The sequence below is a fragment of the Scardinius erythrophthalmus genome (assembly GCF_964197995.2).
Source record: "Scardinius erythrophthalmus genome assembly, chromosome: 1".
Lineage (NCBI taxonomy): Eukaryota > Metazoa > Chordata > Actinopteri > Cypriniformes > Leuciscidae > Scardinius > Scardinius erythrophthalmus.
The window spans coordinates 55,149,563-55,167,297 of NC_138221.1; the positions used below are offsets into that span (position 1 = coordinate 55,149,563).

The 17,735-nt window shown below is 41.0% G+C and overlaps 1 protein-coding gene across 1 annotated transcript; it reads right to left on the minus strand.

Annotated features, from left to right (window-relative positions):
* Nucleotides 1-199: 199 nt before the first annotated feature.
* Nucleotides 200-17,245, minus strand: mief1 (mitochondrial elongation factor 1). The gene is made up of 6 exons (XM_081372920.1): nt 17,086-17,245; nt 13,101-13,396; nt 11,919-12,080; nt 5,278-5,458; nt 4,352-4,614; nt 200-2,394 (listed from the first exon to the last, which is right to left on the minus strand). The coding sequence occupies exons 3-6, from the start codon at nt 12,063-12,065 to the stop codon at nt 1,576-1,578; spliced, it is 1,410 nt and encodes a 469-aa protein (XP_081229046.1). The 5' UTR covers nt 12,066-12,080; nt 13,101-13,396; nt 17,086-17,245; the 3' UTR covers nt 200-1,575.
* Nucleotides 17,246-17,735: the final 490 nt, after the last annotated feature.

Genomic DNA, 17,735 nt, shown 5'->3' on the forward strand with positions numbered 1-17,735 from the left:
TTTTACTATATTTTAAAATAGAATTTATTCCTGTGATGGTAAAGCTGAATTTTCAGCATCATTACTCCAGTCTTCAGTGTCACATGATCCTTTAAAGTATTCATTTCTTTCCAAAAAAACATCTTACAGACCCCAAACTTGTCAGCTATTAAAGTCATAACTGTACTGAGACACAAATAATTCACAATAACACTGTAATACAGTTTCACTCCATTTTATTGTCATCCTTTGCTCTCTATTGCAGTACAGAGACCAGATGCACGAATCACTCTTACAGAACAAATGATACAAAGTGCTGTTTAATAAAAATAATAATCACCAGGAAATGAAGAAACGAGTACAGACGCATCACATGCAAAGTACTAGGCCAAGCTGAACTCCACTAGCAGATCTAATTTGGGTTCGGTGCTGCTTTCATATCATTCGCTAGGTAAACGTCTATCTGCTACATCACACAGGTCGACACAGGTGGTCCGGTGTTTATGCAAGCAAAATAAATGCTTCAATACACATGATCTTTTGAGTTTTGGCATTTCATAGCGGAGCCTATTTTATATTTTGTTCTATCAGACGATTCTCCAAGCACAAAGTATGATCATAAGATATACATAAATAGTTTTGGTTACATCTGTACAATCAGTACAAAAATACTAAAATGTCTCTATTAAGTCTGTTTTATTAGGCTCTTGTATATCTTTTGCACACGATATCCTTCGGTTCATTCAAACATTCCTTTTAACACATACATCCTCATACAATATAGACAAGAGGGGAAACATCCTTCCATTTCTGATTTCCTAAACCTTTTAAATGATTCTACGTATGGGCAGCTTCAATACAATAAAATTCACATCTGCTCTTCGTTTAGCCATTCCAAATGAGTTTAAACATATCTTTTGATTATCAATTCAGGTGTTTAGCTTCTTCTGGTTTCAGCAGTGTGTAATAACCCGTTTCAACCATTTCGATAGCATCAGAAAAGCAAAGTATGCTACATCACCAACAACTAAAAATCCTTACATAACATGTCTCCAGTAGCACTGCCTGTCAGACAGGTAATCTGCATATTTTATTGGCACAAACTTGTTTTTCTTTGCAATTAATTTTAAATAATGGACAGAAATCGTCTTTTGTTGAAAGTGTTTATGAACAAATCAAGGAAATACTGAACCATGTTCCACACATAAAAAAATGGGGAACATAAAACCATGAATGTATCACTGTAACATGCCAAATTGCCTCCATTGAATCTCAATGCATTGTGTGCAATAACGGACACATATGAGATGACTGTGCCTGAATTAATACGAATATCACATACAGATGATATAATCTTCATGCCAGTTCACTGTGCATCAGGAAAGACAAAAACACCTAAATGATTTATGATAGGCCATATAAAATATGACTAACAGATGAGTTTGGTGTACCTGAAAATAACTGATGATGGTATAATTAAAAAACAATTGAGGGTACTAATCTACTCAGAACAGGACACGTATGAAAACATTGCCATTATTTTGGTTTGTGTGTCAACTTCACGACCAAACAGTGGTAGTGTGTGTGCAGGAGTTGTTAAACAGTTCTCAAAAGGCTCTCTGGGTCGGACAACGCGCAGTAGAGCGTGTATCCCAGTTCGTCTATTTCCTGTGGCGTTAGCTCACAGAACAGATTGACCTTGAGATTTAGGGTGCAGGGTAGCCTCCCAGCTTCTAGGTGTCCCACTAGTGCACGAAGCAGCTGCATGAAACGGTCGGCGAGCGCTTCTTGAGTCCAATCGCCCTCCTGTTCGCTCAGGAGAAGGATTGTGTTAGTGAGCTGGCTTGCGTTTAATCGTGTTAGCGCTGGATTCAGTTTACACACGGCTTTGACAACTTTAAGACATGCGCAACGGCACCCGCCATCTTCCTGATCAAGGGCACGTAACTTTGTTGTTTCTGCCACACGAAAACTTTGCCTCCACAGGTTCTCGTGCCGTTCGGCAGCCAAACGATGCGGTTTGGCGATCAGTGAGACACCGTCCTCCATTACAAGCAACGGGAGGAAGTCCACGTAAAGGCGACGGTCCGTTTCGTACTGCACTTCTAGCGTAAGCGTTTCCGATGGGACCACGGGTCGAATGACGTAATCTAAAACGCTACCGATGGCGGGCCAGTTGATGGATCCAGCGACGAGCTTCTCGAAAACTTCTAGGACGCTCTTTGGGGAAAGGTAACCACCCACAATACAACGGTCCCAGTAACTAGTTCCACGTGGGAAGTACTCAAGGTTTTCCCGACGGACCAGCCAGAAGCCAGGAACGTTCATGATGGTGTCCTCACCAGGAATGGATGACCAGAGATTCTTCTCAAGGATCATGGGTACCATCAGCTGGGCGTGATCAGCAGTCACCACCTAATAATTAAACGAAAAAATATGTCACCATTTACACAAAAAAAATGAATAAGTTAAAAAAAAAATAATAACATTTATAATAATAAATGTTTCTTGAGCATCAAATCATTTTATTTGAATAATTTCTGAAGGATCATGGGACAATGAAGACTGGAGTAATGATGCTGAAAATTCAGCTTTGCATCACAGGAATAAAATACATTTTAATGTATATTCAAATAGAAAACAGCTATTTTGAATTATAATAGTATTTAACTTTTACAGTATTTTTGTTTAAATAAATGCAGCCTTGAAGAGGCTATAAGAGACTTCTTTCAAAACATTTTAAAAAAAAACTTACCAACCCCAAACTTTGGAATGGTAGTGTATATCAGAAGCACTTCAATTGAAGGCCAACTTTTCCCTATATTCTTGCTTATCATTATGGGACAGAATTATAGGGGCTTTTACACCAGGGCTGCGTTCCAGTCCAAAATTGTCATGCCCTTCACTTGCTAACTTCCCTTCGTCTCGTTCACTCGGATGTACGTCATTGCGAGTGCCCACTACTGGCGGAAACTGCAATGGGCTGAACTGGAACGTCCTAAGCCCTTGATCACTTGGAATCAGCTGTGGAGTTGATTTATTATTTACATTTTTTTCCCTTTAAGAATTTGTTTAATGCAGCATCCAAATGTTTATAGGTGTGTTTGGGTTGTTTTAAATTTAAAAAAAATTATAATTAATATATCATAGAGTTGTTTGTGTGGTGGTGATTAGACGAGATATGCGGTGACGTCACAATCGTGTTGCATTGTGGGACATATAGGTGCCTGAAGTGTACATTTGAAGCAGACTCGCTCCCTCGGTCAAAATCGAGGGAACGAGGGTCTGTCCATATAAACTTCCCTCGTCCACTTCACGACTTCAAAATGGCGGCAGGGATTCCCCCGAGGGGAAGTGCTTAGGGAAGTTCGAAAGTGCGTGTCTAAAAGTGGACTGGAACGCAGCACTGGTAGTTATAGGAACTAGCCACCAGGGCGGTTCCTCGAGATCTAAATGTTCCTCTAGGGCAGGGGTGCCCGATCCTGCTCCTGCCGATCGACTGTCCTGCACAGTTCATCTCCAACCCTAATCAAACACACCTGAAGCAACCAATTAAGGTCTTCAGGATCACTTGAAAATTAAAGGCAGGTGTGTTTGATTAGGGTTGGAGATGAACTGTGCAGGACAGTCGATCGGCAGGAGCAGGATTAGGCACCCCTGCTCTAGGGCCATTTTCCTAGTTGCATTCGCACCACCAGTAGGAACTCTGAAGTGACGTAAGCCACGCTTGTTGTGATTTTTATTTTGACTCCGCTCAGAACACCAAAGCCCGAGCACACAGCGCTCGCATTCTCCGTGTTCATTAGTTTACAATCTGTTTAACAGTCATATCTAATACGTTATTAGGTAGAACTGTTATACAAAGAAAGTAGACGAAGTAAAGTATTAGCGTTTGCCGTGTGGTTGTGATGCTCAATGTCGCTAGCTGAGCAGAAATTCATAATAATGTTTCGCTTGGTCCCCTCAAAGTTGCGTTGGATTTTCTCTTCAGCATAAAGGTTGAGAGGTCCATCTATCACTGTTTTCCGTGTTCGTAGAGTTAGTTTTTGGAGTAAATATATAGGCTATAATCTGTGTGTTTACACAGCTTTTTTTAAATGGCGGGTGCTGGTTTTTCACGTACGTTGGGCCAATCAGCGTACACTTACGTCACTGGTAGTTCCTATTGTACTGGGTTAGACCCTATTCTGAAGTAGGAGCTAAATTAGTTCCCCCAAAAGGCATTCTTAGAACTAAAATTATTCCCAGTTCCTGCAGTGTGAACTTGCCAAAAAGGGGGTACTTCTGCCATTAGTTCTAGGAACTATGAAAAGGTTCCTCTGGTGCGAAAGCCCCTTATAACACTCTCTGAATGGTTCCCCTGTGTTCTCACCTGGAGGTCGTCATACAGACTGCCGCTTAGGTACATTTCTCGTAGGGGCATATCAGGTAGTTTGGCGTGGAGGAAGAATCGAAGCTCCGCACAGATATCCAACGCGGCACGGCGAGCTACGGCCTGCTCTTCTGAGGGGATCGCCACTCGCTCATGAAAGAAGGCCCAGAGGTGTTCCTGCAGCGAGAGACGAATCCGTGCCCTCTGGAGTTCAGCCTTACCAGAGCCGCCACTACCGCGGCCCATAACACGATGAAAAGAATCTAAAAAAGCAGAACACACAAAAATAGACTTAAATGCCACTGATCATATTTAAACATTCAAAGGTCAACACGTGGTAGAATAATTCTACTTTATCACAACACACAGCCTAAAGCAACACAATCTTTAGTTTTCCAGACACAGATTGATACTAGGCTTGGACTATGAGGGAGGAGAGATGGCACAGGACGGTGAACTAGTCATTCAACAACGAGAGAGGTAGAGATTCTGAATATTTCCAATGCTTGACATTGATAATTCCTTCAGACAACTCATCAGCTACTCAAAATGATTAAGCACAACCCTAATGCCCAGAAAACGAATAAAGGGGCTACAGAATCCTACAGTGTGTTGGTTAAGGAAGGGTTTAAATACCCACTGAGCAAGTAGAGAAGACACTCCGTTATGTACAAGCCTGGTAAACAATAAGCATACAGGTTAGGATACGACAAACAAGGGATAAACCATGTCCATGGTGGGGCAGGCTTAAAAATAAATAAATTAAATGAATTCAAATTAATGAAAATCAAAAAATAAATATTATCTTTCCTAAAATCTATGCAAATAGATATTTAAAAAGGGAATTGAAAAGCACATGTTGTCTCATGGTCTTTGCATTCAAAAGCACAGTATGTTGTGTCTGCAAGGCACCAGAGATTCATTACCTGGCTTGAAGGAGCTGGAGGAGGTAGGGAGCGTCTGTAGAGAGCGGCTGACGTTCTGTTTCATGTCACGGTTCAGTGTCCGTGGTGACGACCCCATCCAGCTCGGCTCCTCCCAGCTTCTCCGTCCTGATGGGTCGGCTTTAGTGGGACTGGATGGGGCACTGAGAGCTCTATCGTACATCTGAGACAAACCAAACTCAATTATACACCAAAAATAATAATACATTTAGCTGCTAGCAGCAATTCCTGGGCCAAGCCCCTTATGGCCGTTTTTGGCATGTTTGGACATTGGATTTTATTAGTGAACATTGCACAATTCATATGGTTAAACACTTGCTACACATTGAATTTGATCAAACAAGCTAGAGCTTGTTGCTTTAAACAGCATGCCACTCATATAACGGTTTGTTTAATTATGGCTCGCAGCTATTGGTTCTAAATACACAACACACAATTTTATAAAGTTGCCCCACACGGGACTCAAACCCACAATCTCTGGGTCAGGTGTCTGTCGCTCATCTCACTGCACCACTGGGAATATGTGTTTTCACACAGATGCCAAAATTCTATAGTTCAAGTGAGAATCAACTCAAAATAAAGATTTGTAAATGCACTGCATGTTATTTTCAGATGAGATCATTCTCCAAAAGACAATGTCTGGAACAGAAGCAACTTTTGCATCACTTCTGGCCACAGTACCTCTTGTGGTCTGGGCATGTGCCAAACTGGATTTGAACCCACGACTTGAATGGTTTGGGGCTCACGACACGTGGAATTACAGATTGCACCGCTCAGTTAACGCTGATTCAACAAGCTGCAAAGGCTACCTTCGGCATTAGAATGAGCACACAAAAGCATGCTAATGTAGCTTATGGTTAATCTGATATCTGAAGAGCCACATTAGAAAGTATAGCAACAAACACAGGCAGGGTCAAATTTGGAGAGATATTTCTTAGGAATATCAAAAATTTGTTCAGTCTTCTGTGCAGCTAGGTCCAAAGTTCGTCTGATCCAATTTTGGGCAAAATTTGTAGGAGAAGTAGCGAAAATAATTGTTGTATTTGTTTTAATATGGCAGACAGTCACATTGTTGGAAAATGACAAATTAGATTTTGTCGGAATCGGCATAAACCAAGGAACAGAATGACAAAGAAATCAAATTTTCCAAAAGTTATAAGCGTTTTTGCAAAAAAACTTATATCTCTAGAACACTAGGTGGCACTCCTTATCAGGTATCTTCAGGGCATGTCGATGATGATACCTACCAAATTTTGTGTCTAGATGTCCAATCGTTTAAAAGATATTGCCATTTATGGCAACATTCAAAATAGTGGGCACGTGGTTCGTTCAATCGTGGCAAAAATCGGTATCATCAGATTCGGCATGACACAAAGAATCCATAGACAGACATCATGATTTTCTGACAAACGGTTCAACAGTTACTAGCAAAAATAGCAATTTTTCAGATCTCATGACCTGTAGGTGGCGCTGTTCCCAAATTTGGCATGGACCCTTAGATCATGGTTCCGATGAGGTGTACCAATTTTCATGCCGACTGATCAAATTTTGGCCTAAATACAGCCTCTGAACCAATTTTGGGTCGACCCCGTTAAGTTAGTAACACCATCACAAACAAAGATGAATAAAAAAAAAATCTGTTCAGTCAATATCTGTGCAGCTCAGTCCAAAGATCATCTAAGCCAATTTTCCTAAGAATTGGAGGCGCTATAGAGTTAGTTCTAGAGACCACAAAATTGGTCAGATTACTATTCATTACCATCACTCCAAGTATTCCAAATTCTTATCCTAGTCAGGGGGCCAAAACTGATATTAAAACTTTGTCGGACACTTTTTGGTACAAGTATACAACCTATCCAGTATTAATATTTATCCCCTCAACATGTGTTCTAGTCAGGTTGTCAGCTTAGAAAATGTTTTTTTGTCCATTTTAACACTATATTCTTAAAAGTGGTAAAAGCGGATTTTTTCCCCCAAAGTGCTTCCATTTTCTTCCATGTTGCCTATTGTAATTTTGGGCAAATGTGCAATATAATCCAACTTATGTGCAAGCATGATCATTAAAAAATAATAATCAATAAATACCACAAGAGTATCACACCACAAGGGGCACTGTTGTGTCAGCGCAGCTGTGATTTGGCAGCAGATTGAGGCAGCAGATCCAGAGAAGATGATCACAGCAGGTGTCAACAGTACAGTCTGAACAAAACTTTATAAAGGAGTGAATCACACAATCACACAACAGATTAACTTGATCTATTTGTCTACACAAACATTTACCTCAAGATTCTACCATTCTACCATCAAATGTTGCCAGAAACAGGTAAGCTAAACTGTTTTCTAACTAGCTATATACTTACCAGACATACACTCACCTAAAGGATTATTAGGAACACCATACTAATACTGTGTTTGACCCCCTTTCGCCTTCAGAACTGCCTTAATTCTATGTGGCATTGATTCAACAAGGTGCTGAAAGCATTCTTTAGTAAGGGTGTCACAATTCTCCAAATCCTCGATTCGATTACATTTTCGATTCTAAAGTCACGGTTCGATTCGATTCTCGATTTTAAAAAAATAAATTGAAAGCACAAGCTATGCCATTTTAAGACTTTTATGCAATATAATAATATCTGACCTTTGTTCGCAATACCACACACTACATTGTCAAATTTAAAACGTTTATTAACAACATAATGTAACAATAACTTATATCTTCAGTCAATTGGAAACTTAAACAATATAACCTATTACCTGGCTCCCTGGACTCCTCAGAGCAGTCACAGGCGAATAGCACAGCGTTTTAAATTGGGTTCCCACAGCGTTTGCAACGCAGTACGAGAGAACGTTCTCGTAAGGGAACGTAGGCTACTTGGTTACTTGCGTAACCTCGGTTCCCTTAGAGATAAGGGAACGAGTACTGCTTTGCCTTGCCGTGCTATTTCGCTCATATCAGGAACTTTGCTTCAGTCGATTTAAACCTAAAATCCTTTGGCGAGTTTTTTATGAATTATACTCTCCAGCCACGTCCAAATTGGCGCGCTCGAGGTTGGGAGGGCGCCATGCGCTCCCATTGGACTGTACGGCACTGCTAACTCGCCATAGGTTCGTGCAGTTGCCGCAGCACAGACAATCAGCTCGCTCAGACGAGATATGATGCTCTCGCTGCAATGTGTTTTAAAATAAAGGCTTCAATATTCTCTAGAAAAGGAGTTTTACCTATTACAGGCAAGCCAGGCTGCCGTGACATGGGGGCGTGGCAGCATCGACGATTCCATTTTTTGATTCGATAATCGAGATTGAGCATTAATTTCGATCGATTTCGATTTAAAATCGAAATCGTGACACCCTTATTCTTTAGAAATGTTGGCCCATATTGATAGGATAGCATCTTGCAGTTGATGGAGATTTGTAGGATGCACATCCAGGGCACGAAGCTCCCGTTCCACCACATCCCAAAGATGCTCTATTGGGTTGAGATCTGGTGACTGTGGGGGCCATTTTAGTACAGTGAACTCATTGTCATGTTCAAGAAACCAATTTGAAATGATTCGAACTTTGTGACATGGTGCATTATCCTGCTGGAAGTAGCCATCAGAGGATGGGTACATGGTGGTCATAAAGGGATGGACATGGTCAGAAACAATGCTCAGGTAGGCCGTGGCATTTAAACGATGTCCAATTGGCACTAAGGGGCCTAAAGTGTGCCAAGAAAACATCCCCCACACCATTACACCACCACCACCACCCTGCACAGTGGTAACAAGGCATGATGGATCCATGTTCTCATTCTGTTTACGTCAAATTCTGACTCTACCATCTGAATGTCTCAACAGAAATCGAGACTCATCAGACCAGGCAACATTTTTCCAGTCTTCAACTGTCCAATTTTGGTGAGCTCGTGCAAATTGTAGCCTCTTTTTCCTATTTGTAGTGGAGATGAGTGGTACCTGGTGGGGTCTTCTGCTGTTGTAGCCCATCCGCCTCAAGGTTGTGCGTGTTGTGGCTTCACAAATGCTTTGCTGCATACCTCGGTTGTAACGAGTGGTTATTTCAGTCAAAGTTGCTCTTCTATCAGCTTGAATCAGTCGGCCCATCCTCCTCTGACCTCTAGCATCAACAAGGCATTTTCGCCCCCACAGGACTGCCGCATACTGGATGTTTTTCCCTTTTCACACCATTCTTTTTAAACCCTAGAAATGGTTGTGCATGAAAATCCCAGTAACTGAGCAGATTGTGAAATACTCAGACCGGCCCGTCTGGCACCAACAACCATGCCACGTTCAAAATTGCTTATCACCTTTCTTTCCCATTCTGACATTCAGTTTGGAGTTCAGGAGATTGTCTTGACCAGGACCACACCCCTAAATGCATTGAAGCAACTGCCATGTGATTGGTTGATTAGATAATTGCATTAATGAGAAATTGAATAGGTGTTCCTAATAATCCTTTAGGTGAGTGTATAGCTAGGCTAATTTACTTTCATAATTACTAGCTTACTTACTAATAGGTAAATTAAGTTTTGTGCAGATGTGTAATGGAAATATTGTTTTTAATTTATTTGCTGCACAGCAGCCTATTTTACAGTCTGCTATAGCTAAAATCGTTAATAAGTTTGTTAGATAGCAAAGCCCTCAGCTTATGTCAGAGGACATTGTAGTGATCCACTCAGAAACCAATCAGACTAGTGTAGTGAAAAATGTATTTGCCTTCAGATGAGATAACATGGATCCAGAGGAAGCTGTAAGCCTAGCGTCCAAAGAAAAACAAATAGGAAGAGATATTGATTGGGAACAATGTTTCATTTGTCAAGACAAATATGGAAAATACAGCCAAGATAAAGCCCTTTGATTGAAGTGATTTTTCAGGAAGTGGTGTCTTTGTGCTCTTTCTGGAGATTATTGTAGTATAATATTGTGCAATATTTTTGCAATATAATAGACACACACCATTATTTGCATTGCGCTTAGCTTGACCTTGCTTATTCAATCCATTCAGTCTCAAAGGGATGAGACTGACAACCTGAGAGCCAACCTCTGCCAACCTGAGAGCCACTGCTTTGATGGGGAAAAACATACCTTTGCCATACGACTATTACATAGTTATTACTACTAACTAGTTACTAACCCCCAACCCTAAAGAAGTGAGAGAGCAGTTTTGTTAGGATGGAATTAATAACTATAGTGATATGTGAATGTAATATAATTTGTGTTACAACCTGGTACACTAATTAAGTCAAATAGCACCATAGACCATCATCTACAGTTCTAAATTTCCGCCTTAACATTAAAGTATTATAACTTGTGCAGCATTGCACTGTCTCTCCCTACAAGCTTTAAACTTGGCTTGACTCATTCCCATAGATATGGGTACTGATTGATAGAGGTTTTGGGATACTAGGTTATGTTTCCAAGCTGATATTCACTTTGAAAACTGGTTCTCTTTAGGCGGAGATAGTTTTTTTCATGTTCTAGTTCTGTTGTCTCTTACACTGTACAATAAATGTTCATTCTGACACTTCAGCAGACATCCCATGAGTGTTGGCTTTTATTTGATACCATTTTTATGAATATGGTCCTTGTGGTTGTGGAGATATTCAACATTTACTGTTGGCATGTCGTGTTGAGCAGGAAACCAAAAAATTGGCCTGAAATTGCTTGTACAAGTCACAAAAAAAAAAATTCAGCTTGACAACCACCCTAATATCTTACCTATGGGTGTCTTCTAACTAAAAAAATAGGGTGACAGCTTGTACCAAAACATGTCCGCAAAAGTCTTAACGGAAGCCCTTTTCAGAATTGGCCCCCTGACTATCCTTTTCACGGTTCATAGGGATGCCATTGACTCCCATAGAGGAGGAATAATAGTAAAGTAAACTTACAACTCCAAAGGGACTAACAAAAATCTTTTTTTTCTTTTTTTTGGGGGGGATAAATAGATTATTCACAAGAACAGCAGTTATTTCAAAATAAATCTTTGTAACAATATTAAAGTCTTCACTGTCACTATTGATTAAAATAATGCATCCCTGTATTAATTTCTTAAAACAAAACTCAAAAAATCTTACTGCCCCCAAACTTTTGAATGGTAGTGTAGATTTTTGGTGACCATTTTCCTTTTTCTGAACTTAAGAATTAACCAGATTTTTTACAACTGTAAAATTTTACAACTGTAAAATCTGTAAAAATTTGTTTTACAAACAAATTTACAATTTCTAAGAAACCTTTAGCTTTAATTGTGAAATAATCTACAGAACTTGCGCAGCTCACGCACAGGATATTAAACAAAGCTGACTTCATCCTTCAATAACAAACTCTTTGCAAAGCTGAATTAGGCTACCTTGAGAGAGATTCATAAAACAGTAGACACCTTAATGTGATGCTCAAAGTGTTTAAGATCAAACTGAAATGATCTAGGACGGGGTTAATAAACATTATCTGCTCTCTGTCATTTAGATTCTGTACAAGTCATTTTTTTGCTGCTTGCTTAGTTTTTAATAAAAGCTCTTTCAGAAAGACTGGAAGATAAAGTACAGTTTATATAATACAATTACTTCAGGGGAAGATCACAGGAAATGTGATTCGTTAGGACAGAAGTGCATTACATCATGTTCATGTACTCACTCTTTTGACCGCCAGCGTGGCGATCCCGAGCATGGCTGCTCCCCCAACTCCCAGCACCAGCTTCGCATTAGAGAGCACAAAGTCAATCGCTGTGCCAAGCCCATTGTCGTCTTTCTTCCCCTTCCGATCCCCGTTCACTCCTGCCATCGATCTTTTCCCTCCCTGAGATGGAGAAAGAGAACAGGAAAAGAAGAGACAAGAAATTAATTTTTTCATCAACTAAAAGTTATGTAAGATGCTGAGCTTATAGGCAGTTTACCTAGTTATGTCATCACGTGGATCACAATGTCACATGACACGTTGCAGTTATGTCAACAAATAGCTTGTGTTGTTACTGATCAGAAGTTTTGACACAGAGAAACAGGTATGGCGGGGCTCGACAATAAGGAATGCCTGATGGCCCGGGGTCAGCGTGAAAGACGATGGGACGAATTCTTAATTGTGAAATGTTAAATATATTAAAAATGGTAACAGCTGCTAGAAAACTGGATGTGCGTCAATATACAGTAGATCAGTGCATGAGGTCTTAAAGACACAGCAGCCACATATTCCTGTGTCCTTAATGTTAATAACAAAAGACATCAAGAAACTTTGCTGCCGTACCATGGGTGCAGCAGGCGTAATGATATGACGCAGCGCCTGAAAATAGGTCTAATAGGTTAGACAAACTTAGTCCCGGTCACATTGGAAGTTACCGAGCTGGGGACTATTTTCAGGCGCTGCGTCATATCATTACGCCTGCTGGACTCATGGTACGGCAGCAAAGTTTCTTGATTATTACGCAGGAATGAGAGTATAGTTCCTAGACATATCAGCCTAGAATATCGCAACTTTTCATTTTCCGTCGGTCTTAGTGCACGATGTAACTACAGAAGAGTCTAGTTTTAAATAGGAAAAATATTGAAACTCTTTGGTCATTTTTTTGAGAGAGATGCTAATGGTCCTGTCCGGTTCAATTCATTATGCTAAGCTATGCTAAAAGTGGTACCGCCAGACCCGGAGATCGGCTGAATGGATTCGACAACTGTTTAACTCTGGGGGAGTTGTAAAATGATCCTATTTCCACAAAAAGTATCCCTTTAACGGTTTTAGTTAATCATAACAACTGTGGTTTAGACATACATGCACCTCCCGGACTATAAGCTGCCTACAATGTTTCAAATGCAGAAATGCTCATCTTACCAGCTAGCAGTCAGACTGTCTGGTGCTGATGGGCCACTTCTACACCAAGCCACCCAGCCTGCTGTTGAGGAAGAACTGTCCTCTCTTCAGCGCGTCCTCCCTCTCCGCTGGGGCGCTGAGGGTCTGACAGCGGCGGAACTCTCGGGTCACTGCGCGCCGGTAGAAGTCGCGGTCGGTGTACTGTAGGTGTTGACCTGCACGGAGCAGTGCTCGGTACAGCTGCAGGACAGCACTGCGGGACCAGCCGCCCATCAGGGAGGGTTCAGAGCGGGCAGAGACCGACGTCTCACACGCACCTGGAAGATGGACACTTTAAAGTCAGTGTTAAATGGAAGTTGCATTGCAGGAAAACCTGTAGGGCGGGACTTGATTGGATGGCTGTGCTTTTGGTGCATTCAAGTCCTCCTGGGGAGTTCGTACTTACGAGGTGGGAAGTCGTGTTTACGACGGCCGGTGCGTTTAAGTCACTTTCAACGGAGTAAGAAGGCGTAGGGCTGAACGATTAATCGCAACAAAACCGCACGCGATTTGCGATTATTTTATGCGCAGCTTGTCAGTGGAGTGCGGCTGATTGTGATTGGTAGTAAATACTGCCCCATTTGAACGCCAGAGGGCGCTCTCATGCAAACACGATAAATATGCCCCGTCTCAGAAGTACAATAACGCGCATCATTCCAGGAAATCCCTATCGCTGTAGCTGAATAAACTGAAGATTGAAACGCTTTGATTAAACATGACTTAAATACACGACTACCTTATTCTGTGTAAGAAGGCACATCATCTCACAGAAGGAGGAGCTCAGCTGTCGTTATGAAGTGAGTTTGGATTAAATGCATGTAATTAAGTGTTGTCTGTTGTTAGACGAGGTTCATAAATGCTTCTCATGTTTTGGAAAGGTGTTTGATGCGTGTTGTTTTTTCAAATGCACATTATAAGTGACTCAAACTCACAGTGCTTTCAGATGGAGCAGCGTTTACACAGCCGTACATCAATGACAAACTGAGCATAAAAAAATAATCGTAGCCTTTGCGATTTTAAAATCGCGATAAGCCATCTCGCTTTAAGTCCGATTACATGGAAAGTGCGATTAATCGTTAAGCCCTAAGATGGCGGTGTACTTTCTCATAATTAATTACACAAAAATAGAGCAAGTTTCTTAAAGGGACACTTCACCCATTTGCATTAAGCTTTGCATTGTTAGAAACCCAGTCATACTATTGAATGGTCATGCAACATTTTTTCATTTTCCCCCGAGACGAGAGAAATCTGTATTTACCTCTTTACACTTCCTCCTACAATGACGCAAAAATCGTCATTTTGCGTCATTGTAGGAGGAAGTGTAAGAGGGGGGGATTTCTGTTAAGACTACAAGCACTAGATCCACCCTTTCAAACCCGCCCATAGGGGGTTGGACCTAATGCGCTAACAGACCTATCACAGATCAGTGCGAGTGCGTTTGATTTCAACGGCAGAAACCTGCAGAAAACAGGGACGAAGAAAGCTGAGTAGTAGGGGTTACCATACTCTATTTCCCGGACATGTCCGGCCGTCGAGATCGACAAAAATGTCCGGGATTCAGCTTTTGCTTTCTGCGGTCGCCATCCATTGTTTACATGCTCACCTTTTGTTTCAATCTAACTGAATTCACCCCGATTGGTGAATCTGAATGTAATGTTTACATGAATGCTAATCAAGTGATCGGTTGATTTGCGTTTTAACATTGCTAAGAAAATACCCGCACCTCCGTCAGAGATAGCCCATGAGACCGGTGCATCTCACAGGCGCACTCATCAGTAATCACAGTAATACAGGGAGCAGGACGAGGCTAGCGCCGCGGGAGAAAGACGCGAGGCCGGTGGCGTGATCGGTTGAAAGACGCGAGGCAGGTGGCGTGATCGGTTGATGTGTTTTACCATTGCTAAGAAAATACCTGCTCCTCCGTGCGAGATACGAGAACAGTGCCTCACAGGTGTCGGTCGTCAGTAATCACGCCACCGGCCTCGCGCCGTTCTCCCGCGCCCCTCAGCCTCGTCCTGCTCGCCACAGTAAACATGATGAATGGCAACTGTAGAACGCAAAAGCCGAATCCCGGACATTTTGAGGCAAAGTCGTCACGGAGACTCACTCGTAGCCTAGCCTTGCCTTGATGTTTTTGTTTTCAACTGCGCTGTCTTACCGGTAGGAGTGGCTTGGGAGTGGCCTTGTAGGGCAGCGAAGCAAGTGCATTCTGGGAGTTGTTGTCTTTCATCCACATAAGCCAAAAATACATTTTCTGGCTTTTCTCAGTCTAGAAAGCTCCAAATTCAAAAATAATTTCACATTTCTTCTACATAAATGACCCACTTTCAATACACATTCATGTCTCCACGGGTGAAATGACCCTTTAAACTCTAGTTCTAGAAAATGAAGAACAAAGAAATGTGCATCAGGTGTGCGTTGCTTTTTTATGTTTTTAAATAATTTATGAAGCCGCTGCAAACTTTATCTTTACAAATTAAATTATATCATAATGCCATCGTATTCTGTGCAGGTCATTAGCTTACTTCGCTGTAAATAGAAAAGCCTGACAATAGGGGCTTTCGCACCGGAGGAACCTTTTCACAGTTCCTAGAACTATTGGCGGAAGTACCCGGATTTTGGCGTGTTCGCACCGCAGGAACTAGGAATTATTTTAGTTCTAGGAACTCTTTTGGAGGTGCTAATTTAGCTCCTATTTCAGAGTAGGGTCTACACCAGCACTATAGGAGCTATCCGTGACGTAAGTGTACGCTGATTGGCTGAATGCACGCAAACACCAGCACCCGCCTTTAAAAAAAACACACACAGATTATAGCCTATATATTTACTCCACAAACTACCTCTATGAACATGGAAAACAGTGATAGATGGGCCTCTTAACCTTTACGCTAAGGAATCCAACGCAACTTTGAGGGGACCACGCAAATCACTGCTAAATACCTCTAAGTATTGTGGTATTCCACCAAGTTTCTCAATGAAACGCCCCCAACCGGGCACAGGGCTTAAAGAAAATCCCGAGCTTCCCACTCGTATTTACGACATTGTGTTCATGTGCGTTCAACTCGTATATACGATCTTTACGAGATGACTTGAACGCACCATTTGCTATTGCTGTGATGTCATGTGAGTGACAGTTTCCCCCTCCCTTACACCAGTAAACACGTCATCAGAGAATTAAAGTGATTTAAACCAAAAGTGATTTTGATTAAAACTTAAGGGCACATGAATTTAATAAGATAATGATGTGCACAGATAAATAAGAAATACAATATTCCATAAAGAAAAAATCAATTCAATTTCATGGTGACTTTAATACCACCCTTTGGATGGATGACAACAGGACATTGAACACACCAAAGAACTGTGGTAACTGCGGACATAATGCAAATATGTATTCAATAAATAGCTGACACAACCAAACCGCATTCAAATCACAACAATTCAGCGCTCTTTCTTTCAAAACAAAACAAATAAAAGCAGACCAATGCTGGCACGTGCGGCTTATATTAGTTATATATGACCCTGTAATGAAATGTGCAATGTCTGAGCACTAGTTATCATAATTAATGTTGGGGATATTTAAAATACATGCCTGATTTTTACATGCTTTGATTGATACCCGAGTAAACTGTCTAAGACTGAACCATCGCCTTTATAACTACTGCAATGTCCAGTGCAATAAAGCCTGTTGTTCCACACATAATATTTAGGTATATCAGGAAAAAAATATATATATAAATATAACATTTTGAATAGTATTAACACGCTGTATGGGAAGCAGTTCTGGCGAATGTGTATGAAAATGAGACGTTTGCGAGCAGAGCTGCAGTTATTTTGCATGCTACCGTTAGCTAGCCTCATCTCCAGTGACCTTCTTTAACTGTGAAAATATGCCAATAAGCTCAACCTCCGAGGTCTCGAATGTTTTAGAAACTCATATCCGGTGCCAATAGAAACTTTTACTCACGTTTGAATTAGACAGAAATGAATGTTTAGCTTGGCAAGGGTGGGGGAGATCAGACAGCCTTCAGTAAAGGCAGAGAATCCGTAGACGGGCTCTGGTAAAGGGTCGACCAATGCCGCTCCGGAAGAAGAATTGAAATGACTACTTCCGGGGTTGTTATTGCAACAAGTTTGTAAAATGGGATTTTATTTTACCCTTTTCCAGACTTTAAGAACCTCTACTATGAAAATAGTAATTATAGATATAAACACAAAACATTTCAATATTTACTGTGTGAAATTACATATGCACACACACACACACTCTCTAACATATTAGGGGTGTAACAATGTATCGGGTCACAATATATCGCAATACAAAAATACAACAATATGTATTGTGGATGGTGACAGTATGTATCTTGGATAGTTCACCCAAAATAAAAATTACTGTGTGAGAATAAATTCACATTTTCAGAGTTTTGGTGTCAGTATTACATTAATTACTAAAATTATAAATATAATGTATAATAATGCAATGGGGGAATATGTGTGGGTCATGATAATGCCAAATGTCTTATGTTAACAGTGGCCTACATTATTTTTTAATATATCTAGTCAGTGACAGAGTGCAAGCATTTCCATCTAAAGAAATTATGTATTTTCAGCTTCAGA